This window comes from Bufo bufo, chromosome 5, assembly GCF_905171765.1.
Source record: "Bufo bufo chromosome 5, aBufBuf1.1, whole genome shotgun sequence".
In the NCBI taxonomy this organism is placed as follows: domain Eukaryota; kingdom Metazoa; phylum Chordata; class Amphibia; order Anura; family Bufonidae; genus Bufo; species Bufo bufo.
In genome coordinates, this window is record NC_053393.1 from 360638738 (window position 1) to 360663646 (window position 24909).

At 43.6% G+C, this 24909-nt stretch overlaps 1 protein-coding gene across 1 annotated transcript in view; it reads left to right on the forward strand.

The window, feature by feature from the left end:
• Positions 1-1593: 1593 nt before the first annotated feature.
• The window catches only part of TMEFF1 (transmembrane protein with EGF like and two follistatin like domains 1), a 275685-nt gene continuing 252369 nt past the window's right edge, over positions 1594-24909 (forward strand). Inside the window, exon 1 of the mRNA XM_040433077.1 lies at positions 1594-2135. Coding sequence (XP_040289011.1) covers positions 1907-2135 — 229 coding nt within the window. The 5' untranslated portion in view covers positions 1594-1906. The remainder of the gene's footprint in view (positions 2136-24909) is intronic.

Below are 24909 nucleotides of genomic sequence, written 5' to 3' on the forward strand. Positions count from 1 at the left end.
TGTGCATCCCTCAAATCTCCATCAACTACAAGATGCTATCCTATCAATATGGGCCAACATTTCTAAAGAATGCTATCAGCACCTTGTGGAATCAATGCCACGTAGAATTAAGGCAGTTCTGAAGGCAAAAGGGGGTCCAACACCGTATTAGTATGGTGTTCCTAATAATTATTTAGGTGAGTGTACATACACACATATATATATACACACACATACAGTACAGACCAAAAGTTTGGACAAGCCTTCTCATTCAAAGAGTTTTCTTTATTTTCATGACTATGAAGGCATCAAACTATGAATTAACACATGTGGAATTATATACATAACAAACAAGTGTGAAGCAACTGAAAATATGTCATATTCTAGGTTCTTCAAAGTAGCCACCTTTTGCTTTGATTACTGCTTTGCACACTCTTGGCATTCTCTTGATGAGCTTCAAGAGGTAGTCCCCTGAAATGGTCTTCCAACAGTCTTGAAGGAGTTCCCAGAGATGCTTAGCACTTGTTGGCCCTTTTGCCTTCACTCTGCGGTCCAGCTCACCCCAAACCATCTCGATTGGGTTCAGGTCCGGTGACTGTGAAGGCCAGGTCATCTGGCGCAGCACCCCATCACTCTCCTTCACGGTCAAATAGCCCTTACTTTCAAAGTTTTCCCAATTTTTCGGCTGACTGACTGACTGACCTTCATTTCTTAAAGTAATGATGGCCACTCGTTTTTCTTTACTGAGCTGTACAAATTCTAACAGTCTATTCAGTAGGACTATCAGCTGTGTATCCACCTGACTTCTCCTCAACGCCACTGATGGTCCCAACCCCATTTATAAGGCAAGAAATCCCACTTATTAAACCTGACAGGGCACACCTGTGAAGTGAAAACCATTTCAGGGGACTACCTCTTGAAGTTCATCAAGAGAATGCCAAGAGTGTGCAAAGCAGTAATCAAAGCAAAAGGTGGCTACTTTGAAGAACCTAGAATATGACATATTTTCAGTTGCTTCACACTTGTTTGTTATGTATATAATTCCACATGTGTTAATTCATAGTTGTGATGCCTTCAGTGTGAATCTACAATTTTCACAGTCATGAAAATAAAGAAAACTCTTTGAATGAGAAGGTGTGTCCAAACTTTTGGTCTGTACTGTATACACACATATATATACACATATATACACACACACACATATATATATATATATATATATATATACACACACACATATATATATATACACACATATATACATACACACATATACATACATACATACACACACATATATATATACATATATACACACACACATATATATATATATATACACACACACACACATATATATATATATATACACGTAAATATACATATATATATATATATACACACATATACATACATACACAGAGAGGTTTGTGTATAATATGTATATATAGAATGATATATGGAGACACAGCTCAGCTGAGCTCCTGATGATGAGCATGGGGGGGGGTCTGCTGGCTACAAGGAGAGGCACGGGGGCTGGAGTCACGTGGTCCACCCTTCATCTTCTCCTCCTCCTCCCCCTCCCCTCCTCCTGCTCCCCTCAGTCCCTTTGTTGTTAGCAGAAGCCACACGTATTGCGCCCATCCAGGGGCTGGTGACAGTCGCTGTGCTGTTGGAACAATAACCCGGGCAGTGAAGGGGCAATCAGGGGGAAGGGAGGGGCACAGCAGCGCTCCTTTATCTCTGGCATGGTACTGAGGATGGGTGACATCCTCCTGTGAGGTGCTGGGGGAGGTGTAGTGTGCCGTATGCTGAAGACTCTGGTCATCCCTAGTTCACATGTACCTGCCGCTTCAGGAGTAACCCACAGGCTGCAGGGAATGAAGAGGAAGAGCCCGCTGCTGCCCTGTGCTCTGTGCCATCATTGATGCCCTGGTGTGCCCGAGCGTACCCTCCTCAGCCCAGCCGCACCAGCATCCCTCTGCCCCCCGTCATGGAAGGATCCGCTCGCTCTCCTGCCTCCAGGCTGGCACCCCTGGCTCTGTGGTCCACTTCTTCTGTGCTGGTCTTCTTCCTAGCCTTCTCCGGCGTCCAGGCGTCCAACCAGCTGCCCAGCGAGTGCCAGAACGGCAAAGGCAAGGGCATCAACTGCTCAGGTAACCCGCCACCCCTGCTGAATGGCAATTAGTGTCCATAGTGTGTGTGTAAATATACTGTCTGTCATCTCTCCCTCCATGTAATATCTATCCCATATCTAACTATCTCTCTCATGTCTACCATAGACAGCAGGTAGGAAATGACACCATTCGGTGGGGACTTTATACATGTGCTGGTCCCAGTCTGTAGGCTCTATATGCTATTTATGGACATGGTGTTATTCTATATGTATTTGTGCTACTAGGACTTCCATTGTTGTAGACAAAGACCACCAGGTCCAGCAGCTATTGTTTTAGTATATTCCTGTCTGGGGGAACAATAGGATGTGCAGCTCCCTATGTGCTGTTACAGTGTGTAGGCAGATGATCCATCAGAGCTGGTCACTGGCAGGTGGATGGCAGGAGTCATTAATAAGCAAGCCGCACCCCTTGGTCTATTCTGCTGGGATCTTTCTGTCACTTTCTGGAGCAAGTGGCCAAATGAGACCAGAATTGGCCACGTGACTTGACCCTTAGGGCTGGAAGTGACACAGAAAGAATGATTGCTCTGAGCACATGAAATAAATACATAAATGAAGCCTCAGCATCTGCTTTTCTCCTGCCCAGTCATCGTATCTGCCTTATGCCAGGCATGAAAGAGTGGCATTGCATTCTGTGTATTTCAGATTCATTGATGCACGCCTGTGCTGCCGTGTACTTGACTTAATATGAAGTTTTGGTCAAGCTCATTTATTCATGTTGGGTTAATTTATTTGCATCCCCTAAGGGGCGCTTAACAATGGCATAATAACTGCAATGTATGCTAATCACTCATAATAGTGGATTTCTTTATCAAAGTCTCCTGGATACAAGGCAGAACCTAATATGTATTAATGCAAGCACACAGAAGCATTGCAATTGAATGGAGCCATAAAATAAATAGAGCACTGATTTGTTTCCCTTAATATTATGCAGAACGGTTCTTACTGGCTGAGAAATAGACCTTTGTTACCTAGCTTAGCGTGCAAAATGTCTACAGAGAAATGTGACAGTTTATAAACTGCTCTGCATTGTGGACCAGGTATGTCTAGTGCTCCATCACTCCATGAAATCTCTCCATGAAGCCATTTATATATGGGTTGTCCCTGTAGAAGAAGATGACTCACTACATAGCTGAGTGGATAGACTTTGGAAATGTTTGATGAAAAACCCTGAAGTAGGAAGTCAGCAGGAGGGAGGATTTGTAGGGCATGGGCCTCTAGTGATGGAGCCATGGAGAGACCCAGCTAATGATGGTGCCATGGAGAGAGCCAATTAGTAACGGTGCCATGGAGAGAGCTTTCTAGGGATGATGCCATGGACAGAGCTTTGTAGGGATGGTGCCGTGGAGATAGCCAACTAGTGATGGTGCAATGGAGAGAGCCATCTAGTGATGGGATCATGGAGAGAGCCATCTAGTGATGCAGCCATGGAGAGAGCAACTAGTAATGGTGCCGTGGAGAGAGCCATCTAGCGATGAGGTCATGAATAGAGTCAACTAGTGATGGTGCCATGAAGAGAGCCAACTAGTGATTATGCCGTGGAGAGAGCCAACTAGTGATGGTGCCATGAAAACAGCCAACTAGTGATGGTGCCGTGGAGAGAGCTTTCTAGGGATGATGCCATGGAGGGAACTTTCTATGGATGGTGCCGTGGAGGGGGCCATCTTGTGATGGTACCATGGAGAGAGCCAATTAGTAATAGTGCCATGGATAGAGCTGTCTAGTGTTGGGACCATGGAGATAGCCATCTAGTTTTGTGGTCATGGAGAGAGCCATCTAGTGTTGGGGTCATGGAGAGAGTAACTAGTGATGGGGTCATGGAGAGAGCCAATTAGTAACGGTGCCATGGAGAGAGCTTTCTAGGGATGATGCCATGGAGAGAGCTTTGTAGGGATGGTGCCGTGGAGATAGCCAACTAGTGATGGTTTAATGGAGAGAGCCATCTAGTGATGGGATCATGGAGAGAGCCATCTAGTGATGGGATCATGGAGAGAGCCAGCTTGTGATGAAGCCATGGAGAGAGCCAAGTAGAGATGGCCCAATGTAGAGAGCCAACAAGCCACTCTCCTTTCCTCCAGTATTTAGATATAGGCAGAGGGCAGCAAACAGCTGCCTAGTCGATGAGAGGGTGGGCTAGTGATAATGACTACCAGAGAGACATTCTTTTCTGAGTAGAAACATTATGTGATGCAATTAGTTTTCCACCCAGAAAGGTTAGTAGGTTAGCATGTTCCACTTATTATCACCTTTAACACGGTATATAGGTCAGTGTGAAAATGTGAATCACTGTAGCCGGATTCATTTATCCTATTTCCTACTGTGAAAACCTGCAAAGAGAAGCTTCTTTAATTCACAGATTGACACTTTGCCTGGTTGGAAGGAAGTCTCAGCATGAACTGACCTCCTGGCCTAGGGTTAGAAAATCAATCTCCAAAAGATGTCTTTAAACTTCAAATAACTGCATTAAATTATGCTTGAGGAAAGATGATTTACATACAAGGATGAAAGATGACTGGCTCACCTTTGTTTAAGTGGGAACCCTAAATACGTTTAAAGAGCATTTCCCCTCAAAATAAAACAATCACCCTGAAGCCCTTGATTTGTGAGAGTCAGTTAAGTCTTTTGATATTTAGTTCACGTGTATCTTAATTATTTTCCATTCTGGAATCAAAGAAAGCTAGGTGACGGCTATGAGAAAAAACATTTTAGCCATATTGATTGTCACCCAGGCTTGCCTGAATAGAATATCATAGAAGAAAAAAGGGCTGTGCTTTTTCTGCATTCTTTGCATGATGGACATTGACTCAAGCTCATGTTGTATCTGCTAAAGAGGACCCATCTAGGCCATATTTTCTGAAAACCCTGTAATCTGCAATGCCTCTGTTACTCCTCCTAGAAATGTATGACTAAATTTGACAATTGGACATTACTATTCCCTTTGTCAATAGGTTGTATCCCTGAGACAGTCAGCACTGATTGGACAGTGCCAGAGCATGTAGCGACACATCCATTTGACAAGGCGACTTGTGACATTGAGCGTTTACTGTATTCATGTATGTCCAGGAGCAATAACAGAGGAGCAGTGCAATGTAGATTTCTAAAATATTGCAGAATTGTTATTTCCTGGGGAGTACAAGTACGGGTCAGGATAAATCATTCAATGTGCTGTTCATGCATGAGCAGTAAGTCTATGTAGATGTATTCATAACATTTTCACTTAGGCTACTTTCACATTAGCGGCAGCCTTCTCCAGCAGGCTGTTCCGGCGGGTGACATGTCGTAGTTTTATTCCGGACCACCTCTCGGCATGTTTGCCGTGCTGCTGCCAGACCCCTTATGGTCAATGGGGCCGGAGCGGACCTCCGGCAGCACGCGTGCACTAGCAGCAGCACAGATCCGGCAGGCTGTTTACCCGCCGGAATAGCCTGCCGGAGAAGGCTGCCACTAATGTGAGAGTAACCTTATTGTTCATTAATCCTTATAGCATCGATATGAACCTGAAAACCTGAGTTTAAGAAATTAAATGAGCTGCTATAAAATATTTAAAAAAAAAAAAATCCTCGCTCTGATGCTTCGGTGATCTCCATTGGTCTTTACTTTCCTGGAGCTGTGACATTCCGTACATCCTTGTGACCCCTGCAGCCAATCACTGACCTTAGCAGTGAGGCTTGCATGTATGGTACATGACCATTGAGGCCACTGATTGGAAGCAGAAGTCATATGTACGGTATGTATGCCACTCCATTGCTTCAGGAATAAAAACAAAAACCAGAGGAACCCATTGTTGCTGGAGCAGTGGGAGATTTAAAGGCCATGTATACCTTCGGGGGCAATTTTTTTTTGGTAATTGCATTTTACTCATTTTGGGCTAAGAATTATTTTTTCAGTTGGTCTTTATTAAAAATATTGAGCCGATCTGTAATAAAGGGTTAACTGTTTTTCTAGCTGTGTGAATGGTACTTTCACTTTGTGGGCATCTAATAACCCTTATCTGTAAATTACTAAAAGGTCATAAACGCTTATTTAAGCCGCATTCTTATCAGTAGGATAAGGATTACCGTAAGCTATAATGAGTGTTTATAATGTCAGAGATCAGAGATAAGGAGCCTGCTTGATGGAGCAGAGAGAAAATTCAGAAACAGCTACTAGATAAACTCAAAGCTGTGTAAGGAAAATGGCTCAATATTTTTAATAAAGACCAATTGGAAAAACTAATTTTTACCTCAAAATCAGTACAATGCAATAATAAAAAAACTAATTGTCACCAAAGGTGTACATAGCCTTTTATGAGTAATGTTTTTTTTTTTTTATCTTATAACATTTCGTACCATTAATTGAAGCTTGTTCGTAAGTGCTGTGGGGATACAGGGGAACATGGGAACAGGGGAGAGCGCAGCTTTAGTTAAACTTAATAACAGGATAAGGATTCATGTTTATAAATACTTCGGTGAACAGAGGGCCGGTGTATTGGGGGACACTGTTATGAGTGGGATCTGTGGATGACATATAGCAGTGTCATCCACAGATCCCCCCATAACAGTTTCATCCACAGATCCCCCACCCCATAACAATGCCATCCACAGATCCCCCCACCCCATAACAATGCCATCCACAGATTCCCCCACCCCATAACAATGCCATCCACAGATCTCCCACCCCATAGCAGTACCATCCACAGATCCCCCATAACAGTGCCATCCACAGATCCCCCATAACAGTGCCACCCACAGATCCCCCATAACAGTGCCATCCACAGATCCCCCATAACAGTGCCACCCACAGATCCCCCATAACAGTGCCATCCACAGATCCCCCATAACAGTGCCATCCACAGATCCCCCATAACAGTGCCATCCACAGATCCCCCATAACAGTGCCATCCACAGATCCCCCATAACAGTGCCATCCACAGATCCCCCATAACAGTGCCATCCACAGATCCCCCATAACAGCACTATCCACAGATCCCCCATAAAAGTGCCATTCACAGGTCCCCCATAACAGTGCCATCCACAGGTCCCCCATAACAGTGCCATCCACAGGTCCCCCATAACAGTGCCATCCACAGATCCCCCATAACAGTGCCATCCACAGATCCCCCATAACAGTGCCATCCACAGATCCCCCATAACAGCGCTATCCACAGATCCCCCATAAAAGTGCCATTCACAGGTCCCCCATAACAGTGCCATCCACAGGTCCCCCATAACAGTGCCATCCACAGATCCCCCATAACAGTGCCATCCACAGATCCCCCATAACAGTGCCATCCACAGATCCCCCATAACAGTGCCATCCACAGATCCCGCATAACAGTGCCATCCACAGGTCCCCCATAACAGTGCCATCCACAGATCCCCCACATGACAGTGCATCATCCACAGATCCCCCATAATAGTGTCATGCACAGACCACCATTAATTCAAAACCCACCAAAAGCACACCTTTTGGTTGAAAATATTTTTTTTCTTATTTTCCTCCTCAAAAACCTAGGTGTGTCTTGATAAATCATTCAGGATAAATCATTCAATGTGCTGTTCATGCATGAGCAGCACCTGAAACTACGGATACTGGAAGCCTGTGCTAGCATTTCTCCTGCGGTGTTGCTATCAGTGTGTGAAGAGTGGGAGAAGAGGGTTGCATTGACAATTTAACACAATGGGCAGCACATTGAACACATTTTATAAGTGGTCAGAAACTTGTAAATAACTCATGAAAGAATAAACCAAGCGTTAAAACCAAGCACACCATTGTTTTTCTTGTGAAATTCCCAATAAGCTTGATGTGTCAAATGACCCTCTTCCTATTGAAAAAACAAAAGTTGGATTCAAAATGGCCAACTTCAAAATGGCCACCATGGTCACCACCCATCTTGAAAAGTTTCCCCCCTCACATATACTAATGTGCCACCAACAGGAAGTTAATATCACCAACCATTCCCATTTTATTAAGGTGTATCCATATAAATGGCCCACCCTGTATATATATATATATATATAATGTATTAAAATTGAAACAAATTATTATAAGAAGATTTGAATCAATGCTACTATCAACTATTGGCTGACAAGAGGGACATGTATGGGGAGATATGGAAAGCACAGGGGCATACTCCGATCTCATAGGGCCCCGTAGGAAAACTTACTATGGGCCCCTCTTCCCTACCTAGTTTCCCAGTATGTGCCTGTTAATCAGGCAATACAAAGTGCTACACCCCAGATTTATGCTGAATTTACTTTTTTTTTTTACAAATAAATACATTTTTAGTTAAAAAAAAATTAAAAAGTCATACTTGGCCTCACCCACTTTATGTGAATTCTATGTTGGACGAAGTGGAAGAGGTGCTTCAGAAATATGGCGCTCGTTCTCCCCTCTACAGCTCTAAAACACTGTTCCCCTCCAGATAATATATTACAAAACTGGCTGGTTGCAGCCACCACTAGAGGGAGTTCAATGAATAGACATTTATACAGTTACCATTGACTGCAATGAAGGCTTTGCACTGCATGAAAATCCACTGTTTTCTTGTTAGGAGAAGAAAAAGGAGTGCTGGTCCATTAAAGTGTTGCTGCTTGGAGTGGATCTGGAGGATTAGAAGAGCTTGGTAATACTCAATGACATTGGTAAAAACAAGTGTGTAAAGTGGAAAAGTTCCCCATATCTATCAATCTTCTTTTAGCTTCAACAGTGCATGTTGGATCTAATTGGTAACAGCATTATTATTATTATTTTTATCTGCGCTACTAGGCTAGTTTCACACTAGTCTTAAAATCACCCGGCAGTGGAACAGCCTGCTGGTGTTCATCGTATTCCTAGGGCTTGCATTCGTTTTTGTCCAGGAAAGTCCCGGAACTAATGCCGGAAACAGCCGGATCCCCTCTGGGTCCCATTATAGTCAATGGGCTCCGGCAGGGAGAGACAGTATCTGGCAAAGCCGGATACAATGAACTCGGCAGGCTGTTCCTTTACCAGAACAGCCTGCCGGATGATTTTAACACTAGTGTGAAACTAGCCTTTTTGACAATAAGTAATGATCCTGTTTTTAGGCATAGAAGAACAGGCTTTTTTTTCTTTTCTTCTACAAAAATCCTGTTGTGTATTAAATAAGCACAGTTTAAGAGTTGAACATTTCTAAGATCCCAATGTGCAGTGGAGATGTTCTCTGCGCTTAAACGGCTTTGGGGAGACATATCATTTACAGTCTGTTTTGTCACCTGTTCTGTAGCTAAATAATATCCTTCCTATATACAGTAGGTATTACTTCAACCAGGTTTCCTTTTACCAACTTTTGTTAAATAGTTACATGGATTCAGTTAGAGAGTTGGCCGAGCATGATGAAGGGTGAGGAATGCAGAGCAGTAACCCCCAAAGCTTTATGTGTAACATATATAGCATATGTATGGACTAAAAGTATGTATCAGAGGAGTAACTTGAAGCTCCTCAGAATTTATTATGAGGGCCCCTCACCTGTTATTGTCCACTTCTACTGGTGTCTTCTTATGCTTATGTCTTCATAAAACAACCACTCTGGACCAAGTTACAACGCTCTTCCAGGAATTTTCATGTAGTCATAGGATACCAAACAGAATCGTTTTTCACCATCAAGTCTGAACAGTGGCAGATGAAATAATCTTCTTTACTCTATGCATGCTCCACAGAAAAACCTATATCAGGAAGAAGCTTTTGAGCGAAACTCGGATTGGGCCGGCTGCGAGAAATCAGAGTGGATTTTATGCACTTTTTTTGCACTTGATGTGCCTGCTTTTTATCTGTGTTTGTGAGTACAATAAATCACATTGCTGTTTTACCAAATTTTGCTGTGCTTCACTATTCTGGCCTACTCTGCGTCTTTCCTGATATAGGTTTTTCTGTGGAGCATGCGTGGAGTAAAGAACATTATTTCATCTGCCGCTGTTCAGAGTTGACGGTGAAAAACAATTATGTGTGGTATCTTATAACTACTTAAAAATTCCTGCAAGAGGGTTTTATCTCGGTCCAGATTGGTGGTTTTATGAAGACACAAGCAGCGCAGACCAATATCTTTTACTTTTATGACTTTGATTTGAGACCTGGCCTCTCTCATTCTGGTTCTGCAGCACTTTATTTGAATATTATTACGTCTGGTGTCTTCTTCTGTATCAGAGTTGTATTTGTGCTCCCGAGGGTACCAGGTGTGACTCTGCTACCCCTGCACCTCCTATAGCATTGCCTTTGCATTTTATGCCAATTGATAATTATGCATCCTTCTTTCATGTATTCTCATTCAGTTACTTTCAGGGAACAATACTGTATTGAGTCCAAATTGCTAATTGTACAATGGGATCTCATAATACACATCATTATTATAGTGGAGGGTTTGGTGCCTTTTCCAGACCCCAGTGTGTGAATTAAGAACGGATACAGAAACCCAATAACAATCTCAATGAATATTTGTTTTTATTTAAAGAAGCTAGGAGTGACAGAAGTACTAGTGAAAGAACATTGTTTTAACTCCACTGCAGTAATTACATATGCAGCGAGCCCCTGAGGAACCAGAGCAGAGGATGAACATGGTACTGGCTATGGTACAGTGGGTTTCCTCACACCGTTGATCTCCAGGGCGCACCCTTTCTTCCCTTGGGACACACCCTTGTTCTGGGGCTCCTGCCTGGTGGTAGTCGGGGTGCCTGTGATGTCAGGGGCTTGTATGGGTGCAAGGCAGGGCATGTAGAGTGCAATGGACAGTATATGGTGTAGGAGTTAGAAAACCAGGCCAGAGGTAGAAAAAGAAATATCTCTCTTAAGTGCAAAATGGGGGTTGTATTTCATCCAACAACAATGAAGCTCAGTTTTGTCTGTACACAGTGCAAATACTTTCCCCAGCGAGGTATGGAGACTTGGAAAGCCAGGAGTTATGGCACTTTTTGTACACGTTCCTGCTAAAGTCTCTCTCAGTAGAATCTGTGGCTGGCAACTGTACCTTGGCAATAGTGGCTCTAGTGTCCTCTGTGGGATTCAGGGTTTTTGAAGGCATGTTTGTCCAGGACATGTTCATGTACATATGTCCCTCACTTCAGTAAAGTCTCAATGTCTGTAGTAGCAGGTTACCTTGCTGATTCATATTCTTGGCCATACATATTCTGAGTACTCCTCTTTCTCTCCCTCTTTCTGTTGATCTTGCAGTAAGTCACACAGTGATCTGTGTGGCCTGTGGAACTTGAGGCCTGAGGAGAAGGAGCATAGGTCACTGTTTCCTTCCTCCAACAACTCCAGTCTAGACTCTCCAGACAGGAGTTGAGCCAGCCCACATCTAACCACCTACAAGGGCTGAACCAGTATTCTTAACCCTGGCTGTGCCATCCATACCATGCTATGCTGGGTATACATTACGTGGGATTACATCAAATAACAAATCATTTACAGATAGCCTCTGCTCTGGGATACTGCACATACAAATACTTATTACATATCTAAAAACTCAACATTCAGTGTTGGACGGGGCTGTGTACCTTGAGCCAACTGAAGTAAATGGTTCTGAGCTCCTGCATTAATTTATACTGAATATTTGCAAGTCCACTTTTAATTGCATGCTATGATATGCCATTATTCTTACAGGTCATATCATAATAATACATTCGATTAAGGGTCCATTCACACGTCTGTATGTATTTTGCAGATCTGCAAAACACGGACACTGGCAATGTGCGTTCCGCATTTTGCGGACAGCACATCACCAGCACTCTCATAGAAAATGCCTATTCTTGTCCGCAATTGCGGACTAGAATAGGACATGTTCTATTTTTTTGCAGAATGGAAGTATGGATCCGGAAGTGCGGATCTGCAAATGTGGATATGGACAGCACATTCCGGTCCCATTGAAAATGGATGGGTCCACACCTGTTCCGCAAAATTGCGGAACGGATGCGGACCCATTTTGCGGACGTGTGAATGGACCCTAAGTTGTATGTGAATTAAACCTAAATAAGAATTGTCTCTGGCAGCAAGTATCTGGTTCCAAATCAGTTTCAAGTTGTGTAATCTTCTGCTGGATTTTTGTACACATTATTGTGGGCTCTCAGAGGATCCCTGGGTATTTTGGTTGGTGAGGCCAGCCCTCACAAACATACTTACTTCATGAACACCCTTTGTCCCTGGCTCTGTTGACACGTCCCTGTGTCAAAATTTCATCACTGGACCAGGAAGTAGAGAGCGGCAGAGGACAAGGGAGTAGTAATGGATAAGGTATGTTTTTTAAAATATTTAACAGCATTCAGAGAAGTTTTTTTTTTTTTTTTGCCTAGAAAACCCATTTAACTGGAGCCACATCTGGATTTTGAGTATAGTGGAGTCTTTAAAAAGGGTTATTTAAAGAGGCCTCGTCTTGACAACCTCATTTGATAGGAATTATTGGGTAATATGGACATCATAGAGGGACTTGTCTATGAGCCAGGCTGGTGAGGCACTAACAATATCGAGGTATAATAACAAGGATGATATAGCGGCTCTCCTATGCTATTGCTGTGGGTTGGTGCTCTGTCTGGAGTGGCTCACCCAGTCACTAAAAGCGTATATATTATATAAGAACAATAGGCAGGCACTCACCATCTGACTTAACACAGGCAATCAAATAAAATACACATTTTATTCTAATAAAATTATTTAAAAAAGGCCAAAAACATATAATATAAATGAGAGTAAGGATATAAAAGTCTAATTATTGCCTATTACGTTCTAGTGTTTTGACCTGAGGTGAGTATATTTAGTACCCAATATTACAACATATAGTGCATTTGCATTAGAAGATACTTGGGTTAAAATACACGAAATTCATACACAACAATTAAAAGACTTCAGAACCTTAAAAAATTTTAACTTGTAAAAAAGTCCATAAAAAAGCAGACATTAGTGTCTTTTTCTGAGATTATTTTCAGATGACTGTATAAAGCAGCTTTGTCAGTCTGTGTTAACCATCCACATATCCAGGGTTCAAGTTCATATATATCTCGCAATTAGGTGGGTGGTTAAAAGGTTAATGATTCATCCCCAAAGGTAAGCAAGTGGTGAGTGGTTAGATGGTTAAAAGTTCCCAAAGATAAGTAAGTTATATCATTAGTATTACATATTGTCCATGATGTAATATGCATATATTAGTCTGGCTGATTGCTCTCTATAGGGATGATATTAATGTTGCAGCCAGATTTAATGTGAGTAAATTTATTAGTTTATTACTCACTATTTGCCGGTATGGTGTCTTTGTTGATACCGGTGGCGTCCCACTCGGTTATCCGCAACACTCACCCTACTTATCGACTCTCTTTGGTGTCGGGAGCTGTGGCTGTGTTTGTAGTTGGTATCTGGCGTAGTGTCCTCCTTGACTCTGGTTCATGCGCCTGAATCGGCTTCCCACGTGTTGCACTTTACGTCACATGGTCTCCTGCTCTCAGATCAGCTGTTTCCTGTTTGCTGTGCTTCTGTCTGATTCCTCCGCTTTTTCTTTTGTTAAATTGCAGTTGGAGGAATTGGACAATATTATAAACAAATTATATCCCTTGAAATGAGACAATGTGGGTTTTGGTGGGTAGTCTCAATGATGCCAAGTAATGTCAGACGCGTTTTCGAGGTGCTCCAACTAGGGGTGGGCGATATGGCCTAAAATCTATATTGCGATATCATTTTAAGCATGTGCGATATGCGATATATATCGCGATATATTGTTTTCTATATTTGGGGGAGGGGGGTGTTTAAACTTTTTTTTACTTTATATTTAATAACTATTAGCCTCCTTAAGGGCTAGAACCCTTGTCATATTCACCCTAATAGAGCTCTATTAGGGTGAATAGGACTTTACACTCTCCCTGCTGCCCTGTGCTTTGTGCACACAACAGCAGGGAGCTGACCATGGCAGCCAGCCTCTCATGTGCCCCCCAGCCTCTCATGTGCCCCCCCAGCCTCTCATGTGCCCCCCCAGCCTCTCATGTGCCCCCCAGGCCCCTGATCAGCCCCCCAGCCTCTGATCACAGCATGCAGTCATAGGGGCCGGGATATGGCCGGCACATTGATATTCAGGCATTCATTGGTGGCGCAGTGGCCACAGTCCCTCCCCTCCTCCTCCTACTCTGTTCTTAGTGGCCAGTGGCAGGCGCGCACAGTGGGGAGGGAGGGACTCCCTCCTTCTCCACTGTGTCGGCTCAGGAAACCATGGTGCACGCCGAGAGCGCGATCATATCGCGGTCAGGCGATATAGGCGATATGCACAAAATCCATATCGTGGCACAAATTTATATCGCATATCGCCTATATTGCTTATATCGCCCACCCCTAGCTCCAACCTTGGCCTCTGAGGAAGAGGTAGGAGCACCTCGAAAGTGAGTGCCTGCCTATTGTTCCTATTCTTAACTAACAACATCGAATCTCTCTTGTGGACCCAGTCAATCTATGTCTGACATGGAAGGACATACATTTCTATGAGGATTGCTGAGGGTCTCTGGCATCTTTTATACTAAAGGAGTTGTTTGTGATGAGACAACAACGTTGAACCAGCATTACCATTGCCAATGCTAGACCAAATTGCCAGAGAAGACAGTTATATGGCCATTGGTGTTAATTTTATGTATACAAAATAGCTTTTTGCTTGTATACTTTTTTTTCACAACCCATAATTATTGAGTGCCTACAAAACATACATACATTTACTATACTGAAATAAGCCTAAATGTCACGCCGGTGACAGGTTTGAGAAAGTCTGAAAGATTATCTGCACATTAGTTATCTGACAGCCTCTTTTGGTTTCACTTTGTCTGTGTGTTGCTGGTATGTCCACAGGTGTGGATCATGTGACCTTCACCTCCCCCTATTTAGTCTGACTTTACCCATCACTCCTTGCTCTGGATAGCTTCATTTGGTTTTTGGAAGAGCTGGAGTGTGGTTCGTGGTGAAGTCCTGTTCGTCCATCATCCATCAGCCTCAGAAGTTAAGTGTTCCGCTTGTTGTGTTTTGTATTCCCGCCTACCTTTGTTGTTTACGAGGCCTCAGCGAGACGCTGGTTCCTTCACCAGGGAAGGAGCGGGTTGTATCTGCCCTGTCATTGCTATTAGGGCATCTGAGGGCCACCAGGGTTTTCTAGGTTCCTTTGTATGGACATCTCTACCATCGAGAGGTGCCCATACGGATAGGAGCAGGGTTTTATAGGTGGTGACCCTTTTCCTTCCCTAGTGGTGAGGCCTAGTGTCTTTTCCCTTCCTTCTTGTTGTCTTTTGGTGTTCTCCCCTACATTATCCGTGACATTATCCAGAGCCAATACCCCCATTTTTTTGTTCTGATCTGTGCAGCTATGGATGCTATGACTGCACTGGTCAAACAGCTGCAAAATTTGACTTTGGAGGTAGCAGACCTCCGTGCAATGGTTTTGCAGATTCAGAGTCCACAGGCTGCTGGTTCCGGTGGTGGGTTCCAGGCCTCCCGGACAGGTTTTCCGGGGGTAGTGACAATTTCATCCGTTTCAGGGAGTCATGTAAATTGTACTTTAGGCTGCGTCCATACTCTTCTGGGGATGAGTGTCAACGTGTGGGTATGATTATTTCATTGCTAAAAGAGGACGCCCAATCTTGGGCGTCCTTGGGCTTTTTCTCTGCCGACCGGATCACCGCCTCTCCGGTCGGTAGATGAATTCTTTAAAGCCTTGGGTCTTATCTATGATGACCCGGATCGGATCTCTCAGGCCGAGACCAAGTTATGGGGTTTGCGGCAGGGAGAACGTTCTGCGGAGACCTATTTAGGAGATGGGCTACGGATACAGAGTGGAATGATTCTGCTCTTCGTAGCCAATTCTGCCAGGGTCTCTCTGAGAGACTGCAGGACGCATTGGCTTTTCATGAAAATCCAGAGTCATTGGAAGCAGCTATGTCTCTTGCTGTACGTCTTGATAGACGCCTGAGGGAGAGATCTAGGGGTCCTCACCATCAGGACGTACTGTCCAATAAGGGTACTGCTTCCTTTGACACTTATGGTGGAGAGACACGGGTGGTTGTGCCTTGTGATGAGCCTATGCAATTAGGAGGAGCTACTCCTGGAACTATTGGCAAAAGCTTGGGTCATGTGAAAGGAGTCTGCTTTTGTAGTGGCAAGAAGGGACATTTGGTGAATATCTGTCCATACTTGCAGCATCAAGGTGTAAACAAAAAGAAAAAAACATTTAATCCCCAAATTACTATTGGTAGTATGGGTGGGGGGCAAGAAAACCTACTTTTGTCTTTTACTGGTAGTGCCCGTTTTCTCCTGTCTGCCGAGGTGGCGCTAGAGTCCAAAACTGTGAAAATCAAAGCATTTATCGACAGTGGGGCAGGAGTTAACTTGATTGATGGACAGTTTGTACGCATTCACGGGTTGACTACTAATGCATTAGAGAATAGTATTTCTGTCTTTGCAATTGACTCAGCACCTCTCGCCCAAAAATGCCTGTCGCAGGTAGTGAATGACATTCATTTAAGAGTGGGTGATTTGCATCAGGAATCTATCTCCTGTTATGTGTTGGAGGGTCTGCCTGCTAAGTTGGTGTTGGGCTTACCATGGTTAAGCAAACATAACCCTAACATCGATTGGCAAGCGAGACAGATTCTCGATTGGAGTGATTTTTGCATGGACAACTGTCTTAATGCATCGTTCTCTATGGTTACCACTAAAACTGTACCTTCGTTCATTTCAGAATTTTCTGATGTTTTCTCTGAGAGTGGTAATCAGGAGTTGCCTCCACACCGGGAATATGACTGTCCCGTCAATCTTATTCCCGGAGCTAAATTGCCCAAATCTCGGTTGTATAATCTTTCAGAACCCGAAAGAAAGGCTATGCGAGAATATATCACTGAGAGTTTGGCAAAGGGACATATTAGACCATCCAAGTCCCCAGTGGCTGCTGGATTTTTCTTTGTAAAGAAAAAGGATGGTACCCTGAGACCATATCTGGACTTCCGTGAGCTCAATCGCATTACCGTCCGTGATCCTTACCCCCTTCCTTTGATTCCGGATTTGTTTAGTCAGATTGTCGGTGCCAAGGTGTTCTCTAAATTGGATCTGAGGGGGGCATATAATCTGGTAAGGATCAAGGAGGGGGATGAGTGGAAGACCGCATTTAATACCCCTGAGGGTCATTTTGAAAACCTGGTCATGCCCTTTGGGTTAACCAATGCTCCTGCGATTTTTCAACACTTTGTCAATGACATCTTTCATCATCTGGTGGGGAGGTTTGTCGTTGTATACCATGATGACATACTAATTTATTCGCCTAGGAGACTCATCACGATCATGTGAGACAGGTGTTACAGATCCTAAGAGAGAATAAGTTGTATGCTAAGATGGAAAAGTGTGTATTTTCTGTACAGGAAGTGCAATTTCTGGGTTACCTGCTCTCATCCTCAGGTTTTCGTATGGATCCCAAGAAGGTCCGTGCCGTGTTGGACTGGGATCGACCCGAAAATCTGAAAGCGCTTATGGGGTTTACCAACTACCACCGTAAATTTATCTTGAATTATTCATCGGTGGTTAAACCTTTAACAGACATGACTAGGAAGGGTGCTGATATTTCTATCTGGTCTGATGCGGCATTACAGGCCTTTTCTGCTGTGAAAGAATGTTTTGCTTCGGCCCCTATTCTGGTGCAACCGGACGTGTCTAAGCCATTTATTGTTGAGGTTGACGCGTCTGAGGTTGGGGTAGGAGCAATATTGTCGCAGGGTCCTTCACCCAGTAACTGGCACCCATTTTTTTCTAAAAAAAATCTCAACTGCTGAAAGGAATTATGTTGTGGGGAATAGGGAATTGCTGGCCATTAAGTTGGCGTTCGAGGAATGGCGGCATTGGTTGGAAGGAGCAATTCATCCTATTACGGTAATTACGGATCACAAGAATCTGGCCTACTTGAGTCGGCTAAGCGATTGAACCCAAGGCAGGCCAGATGGTCATTGTTTTTCACCAGATTTAACTTCATCGTCACTTATCGCCCTGGGGTTAAGAACGTCAAGGCGGATGCTTTGTCAGGTAGCTTTCCTGGGGGGGGGGGGGGGGTGAGTCTAATGACCCTAGTCCCATTTTATCTGAAGGGGTAGTTTTATCTGCTATTTATCCTGATCTCGAGGCCAGGGTGTTGGAAGCACAGGAGGATGCTCCGGACTCTTGTCCTCAGGGGAAATTGTTTGTTCCCTCCGAATTACGTCACAAGGTGTTCGAGGAACATCACTGTACGGTGCTTGTTGGGCACCCTGGGAGCAGATCGACTGTCGATCTCATCTCTCTCAGATCCTGGTGGCCGGGGTTGCGTAAGTGTATTGAGGACTATGTGTCAGCCTGTGGTACCTGTGCACGTGCTAAGGTGACACATACTCGGCCTTCCGGATCTCTGCTTCCATTGCCCATCCCGTCCAGACCTTGGACCCATTTGTCCATGGATTTTATCACGGATTTACCGAATTCTTCGGGAAAGACCGTGATTCTGGTGGTTGTTGATCGTTTTAGTACAATGGCACACTTTATGCTAAAACTCTTGCGCAGGTGTTTGTCGACAACATCGTGAAACTACATGGCATTCCCTCTGATGTGGTGTCCGATAGAGGGACTCAGTTTGTGTACAATTGTCCTTCTCTTCGGCTTTTCATCCTCAGTCGAATGGACAGACGGAGCGCACTAATCAGAATCTAAAGACTTACTTGAGATGTTTTGTTTCAGAGAATCAGGAACAGTGGTCTTCATTTTTGTCGCTAGCTGAGTTTGCTATAAATAACCGTAGACAGGAATCCACTGATAAGTCGCTGTTTTTTGGGGCATATGGGTTTCATCCACAGTTTGGTACATTTTCTGGTGCTCATAATTCCGGCATTCCTGAGGAGGAACGATTTTCCTCTTCTTTGTCTTCTATTTGGCGGAAAATCCAAAATAACCTGGAAAAGATGGGCAACAAGTATAAGCATGCGGCTGACAGGAGACGTATGAGTGGTCCGGACCTGAGAGTGGGTGATTCTGTATGGCTGTCTACAAGAAACATTAAACTTAAGGTACCTTCTTGGAAGTTGGGACCAAGATTTATTGGTCCATATAAGATCACTGCCATTGTTAACCCTGTAGCCTTCCGTCTTGAACTTCCTCAGGCATTGAAAATCCATAACGTATTTCATAAATCGTTGTTAAAGAAATGTGTTGAACCTGTTGAACCGTCCTCCTTGCCTCCCGCTCCTGTCATGGTAGACGGCAATTTAGAATTTCAGATAAGCAGGATTGTGGACTCCCGAGTTCTCCGGAGATCCCTCCAGTATCTCGTTCATTGGAGAGGGTACGGACCAGAGGAGAGGATGGGGGTTCCAGCGACCGATGTTAATGCTAGCCGTCTGGTGAGAGCATTCCACAGAGCTCATCCTGATAAGGTTGGTCCTGGGTGCCCGGAGGTCACCCGTAGAAGGGGGGGTACTGTCACGCCGGTGACAGGTTTGAGAAGGTCTGAAAGATTATCTGCACAGCCTCTTTTGGTTTCACTTTGTCTGTGTGTTGCTGGTATGTCCACACCCCCTGTTCAGGTGTGGATCATGTGACCTTCACCTCCCCCTATTTAGTCTGACTTTACCCATCACTTCTTGCTCTGGATAGCTTAATTTGGTTTTTGGAAGAGCTGGAGTGTGGTTCGTGGTGAAGTCCTGTTCGTCCATCATCCATCAGCCTCAGAAGTTAAGTGTTCCGCTTGTTGTGTTTTGTATTCCCCCCTACCTTTGTTGTTTACTAGGCCTCAGCGAGACGCTGGTTCCTTCACCAGGTAAGGAGCGGGTTGTCTCTGCCCTGTCATTACTATTAGGGCATCTGAGGGCCACCAGGGTTTTCTAGGTTCCTGTGTATGGGCATCTCTACCATCGAGAGGTGCCCATACAGATAGGAGTCAGGGCCAGGAGCAGGGTTTTATAGGTGGTGACCCTTTTCCTTCCCTAGCGTGAGGTCTAGTGTCTTTTCCTTCTTGTTGTCTTTTGGTGTTCTCCCCTACAATATCCGTGACACTAAATTAGGCTTTTTTCAGGATCTATCTGCGACTTCGCCCCACTCATGCCAGGTCTAAAATTGTGGGCATGGCGGGGAAGGGGACGCCCCAGCAAGTCCGTCTCATTTACCATTTTCTAGGCCTGTTTTAGGCGTAGAAAATGGTCTAAATGTAAGACAGCTTGGAAGCTGTCTTACATTTAGAAGTGGCGCTGGATACACCGAAGTTATGGAGAGGCCTTTATTAAGACCAGCGTCTAAAACGCCAGTCTTAATAAAAGTCCCCCATAGTGTCTGTAATATTCTTCAGTATTTCACATCAGTTATGTGGACTTTCCACTGCTTTCTATTGCTATGTGTTTTTGCTTGTGTGCAGTCAGCTTGTACTGTATTTATTTAGCTGACAAAAAAGAAAATGATGCTGTTACCCCCCATGGAAGTAAGAGACGTGTCTCAGTAAATGGCTTTTTAATCACTTCTTAGGCGAATTGAAAGTGAAATTTACTCAGATGCTTAGATTTTCCATGTTTTTCCTGAGAAGATTGTTTTGAGGGACAACTTGCTTGGAGCTGTGAGCAATTATTGATTCTCTGCTCCACTGAAGCTCTATGTCAGATCTTTTTTTATCTGCCAACTAAGGAAGCTGAAGCAGACTGGGGTCTTTTGTTTGGCTGGAGACCAGGCCCGCTTTTTACTTTAGGTCATTAGGTGAGATCTCTTGCTGATTGATGTTGCTGCCAGCGATCGTTTTTTATTAATATGTTTCATTTTGTATATCGTATCTGTCACATGAGCTCCTGTTCCTGTCAATTTCTGATTCAAGCTGGATGGATTCTGTAGACAGCTCGTTCCCATGATTAAAATATAAAATGTGTTTGGAGACTGTTATAAAACTGGTGTTGGATATGTTTAGGTATGAAAGTACATTTTAATCTAATAGGATCTAAAGAACCATTTTATTCCTGGCATGGTCATACAGTAGATAATATAGTGCACATCAGAGAAGGTTAATGCCTTCTATTTCTTCTGCATCCATGAGGTAAAATGACTCCAAATCAGTTTTTTCATGTATATCTTAAAGGGATGCTCTGGTAAATATAAGATAGAATGTGAAAAATGATTTTATGTGGTGACTATACAGAGGCCTAATATGTTTTGGCTGTGGTCTAGCAGTTAGGGGTGTAGGGATTTGCTCTGGTAGGCAGGGTAAGCGGTCGCAGTACAGAGGCAAGAACACGGTAGTAAAGCAAAAAGTTCAGTGTTTATTCACACCAAAGGAAAAAAGTAACAGAAACACTTTGCAGAGTCCTGGTGTTAATTCACACCGCACAAAGTCCACAGAACAAAGATGTCACCTGGCAGTGTCACTCCAGCATGGTACCAAATGTTTAGGTCCCAAAACAGAGCCTGACCGAGCTCCACTGTCAGATGGAGGATACATTCCACACCCAGCTGAGCTGCTGGCTGGGTTTTTAAACCCCAGCCCAAAACCTGGCCTGGACGTGGGGAACAGCCACCCACCCTGCTCTTTGGCTGCTCCCAATAAGAACCGGCCCGGATTGGCTTTACAGCCAGACTAAGTAAAACAGTGTCAGCGAGCACTAGCTGTCGATGACACACAAAATTACCGGTTATTATCTCACCGAGGCCAGGAACCTCGGTGACACGTACCTTCCGTCAATGACGGACCCTTGCGCCTTCCTACAGGGGTAACAATGCTCTAGTGCACCTTTCTGGTGTCTCACTGGCGTTGTCAATTATCAACAGAAATGCTGGTGGTACATATTGATGGTACTCCACTGATGTTTGTCTTGCAGCCTCAGTTTTTGTTTTAGTTGACTAGCTGCTATAAGCAGTACTAACTGCAGCCTGCACATCTATGCTCAGTGAACATCTATTCTACTATGGTTAAAAAGTTTTCAAAGGGGTTCTCCAGGATTTTCCTCAGGAGTGAGCCACGGCCTCCTTACAGATTACCAAGAACAGCGCCATCCATTTTATAGTGGCTGTGCTTGGTGTCACAGCTCAGCTCCTTTCCCTTGAATGGGGCTGAGCTGTTGCCTAGGCCACGTGACCTAGGTTCGGTGACATCACTAGCCTAGGAAGAGACCTAAGTGCCCACATAGCGCCACAGCCTCTTTGAACAGCTGATCGTTGGAGTGCCAGCTCGGTCCCCCGGCAACTGATATTGATGACCTATACTGAGGATAAGCCATCAATATCAAAATCCCAGAGAACCCCTTTAGCTGTAGAAAATAGTTCTAAAGTAGACTTTATCAGGAAATGTCAAGTGTTTTCAATTAATAATGATAATAATCCAAGAATCCAAGTAAAAATATGTGATGCCCTTGAAAAAAATCTGTATATTTCAGCATTGTGCATGTTAAAGCTGATGTGACCTAGTGTGGAGTAGATTGCTTGCACGAGTGAACCCTCCAGTTACCTAAAGGTATTCTACTCTAATATTCTGTACAAAGGCAATGGCAGCGGCAGTTGTTGTCTCTGGATTCAGTTTGCACTCTCAATGTATTCTGTAAATGATCCCCTTTGTTTATTAACAAATCTGCACTTTCTTACTGAAAAGATGCTTTGATGTTGTAGATTTTTTTATTTGTATTTGTTTCAGATAGTTCAGTATGTAAACCTCCATCATTGTCCACTTGGTTTTCAGAGATAGCATTAACTTTAGATGACTATACTCATGTATATTGGGGCAACCCAACATTATGACATTTGCTGTGGAAATAAGCATTGGGCATATTGGAGTTAAGTGGCAGCCACTAACCCACTTTCTCTATGGCTGTAAACACACACACTCATATAGTGTGAGCAAGCTTGTTTATGAGGAACTAAGCCTACATCTAAGTACTGTAGGGTGTATGGCCAACTGCATCTATAATATTGTTTGGTTGAGATTCCATATAACCCATGCAATAAAGAAATGTTGCTTGTGAAATCATATCTTAATTCACATGGCATTGCCCTATGATATGTCTCTATGCACCGCTAGTTGTAGGAACCGGCTATTGATGTGGTAAGGTTGACGTAGCAGTGATGTAAAAATGGCATAACCTATATCCAATGAGGATGAGGATCAATATGAGGATCTTCTCAAGATGGCTCCTCTGCCAGTTCTCTGAAGCCAAAACTGCCGTCCCTCACTTACACACTTACCTCACCATACACACTTGCTTTAGCCTGCAGATTCCTACCAACGTGATTGGATTACTCTGAAGCCTAATGCAGGCATGCAGTGTAGAGGACCGCCCCTCGGTCTTCTGTTTACACTAAAGAGAAGACAGAAAAGCCCTAACAACAGTCTTTTAAGAGACCAGTGAAAAGGGACAGGGGACATTATTGAAAGCTGTTATTATAAGGTAATTACAGATCTTTTGACAATCATTGACAGACTAACTCAGGTATACATGCCTAGCTCTAATAAACTAGCAAATAAAAAAGAAAAAATTAGAAATGAAAGCTGCTCTGTGGTTGGTTGCTATGGGCAACAGAAACCGTTTTTTAGACACTTTGATAACTCTCCTCAATGAACTCACTACAACAAGTTTTATAGAACTGTACGTAATGTAAGTGCAGCCAATGGGTTTGAATAATTTAAGAAGGCTCCATTCCTTACATAAATGCCAACAGAATATATAGACGCACAATAGAAATACAAAGCAGTGATCCCATAAAATGATTAATCAAGATAAATGTGAGTGGAAAACGTGGGCTTTTGAAGCCTCCTGGCAGAGGCTAGTGCCATAAATACAGGAAGCACTGAATGGGCATCGCAAATATCATAACTCCTCTCAGCCATTTGGCTAACATCACAAAGAGCAAAGCAGACGTCTGAGGAACAGAACGGCACCATCCTCTGTCAGATTAAGAGGCCGAGCTGGAGATTTTGATAACAAGTGCCTCAATTGGACAGAACAGTGTGGTGATGTCAGATAGGTCATCTGCTGGATATGGTATTAGCTTCAACCACTTCTGCTGCCTTTTCCCTCCATTATGATTTCAGCTTTGCAATTTGTATAGCTATTAGGAGTTACCTGACCCTTTAGTCCATCACAGTCTCAACCTCTTTCAGACTTTTCCAAATAAGCACTTGATTTGTTCTCGTTTCTACAACTATCCTGTACAGACAGTAGCTTTGGTAGGTAACTCCATGGATGTGAGCCTAGGAGCGAGAGAAAAGAAGTCAGCTATAATAGAGATTCACCGCATGTTTTATATTATTTACTATTTACCCTATTTCCCATTTCTGCACACAGAAAATGCTGTGCTCATTATGTCTTTGTGTCATTGAATACAGTAAAAATCTATTTAGATCGGATAAGCCTTGAGAATAGAATATAAAAAGTTAATGCATGAAGGGGTTATCCCATAAATAATGTGAAAATGGTAATTGAACATCATATAGTCCATAACAATCTCTTTCTAACAAAGCTAGAACCAGCCCTGTACGTCACATAGAGCCAGAGCTTCTGACATTCATTTTTTCAATCACTGCGCTAGATTTATTTCAAGCTGGCACCTAAAGGGTGTGTCCTTTCTCAGGGTATTTGTCCTTTCTGCTGCAACTCAGGAGGCATGCCCTTATTCAGGGTGTGTGTTTTCTGCCTCCCTGTAACTATCACAGCTTCTAACAGTAGATATGGCTAGTGGCAGTTGAAGGATAGAACTGAGCATGTGCGACCACTTCAGCAGTGTTACTGAGGTGGGCAAAGAGATAAGAAAAAGAACAAACAGCAGGTAGCATTATACAGATA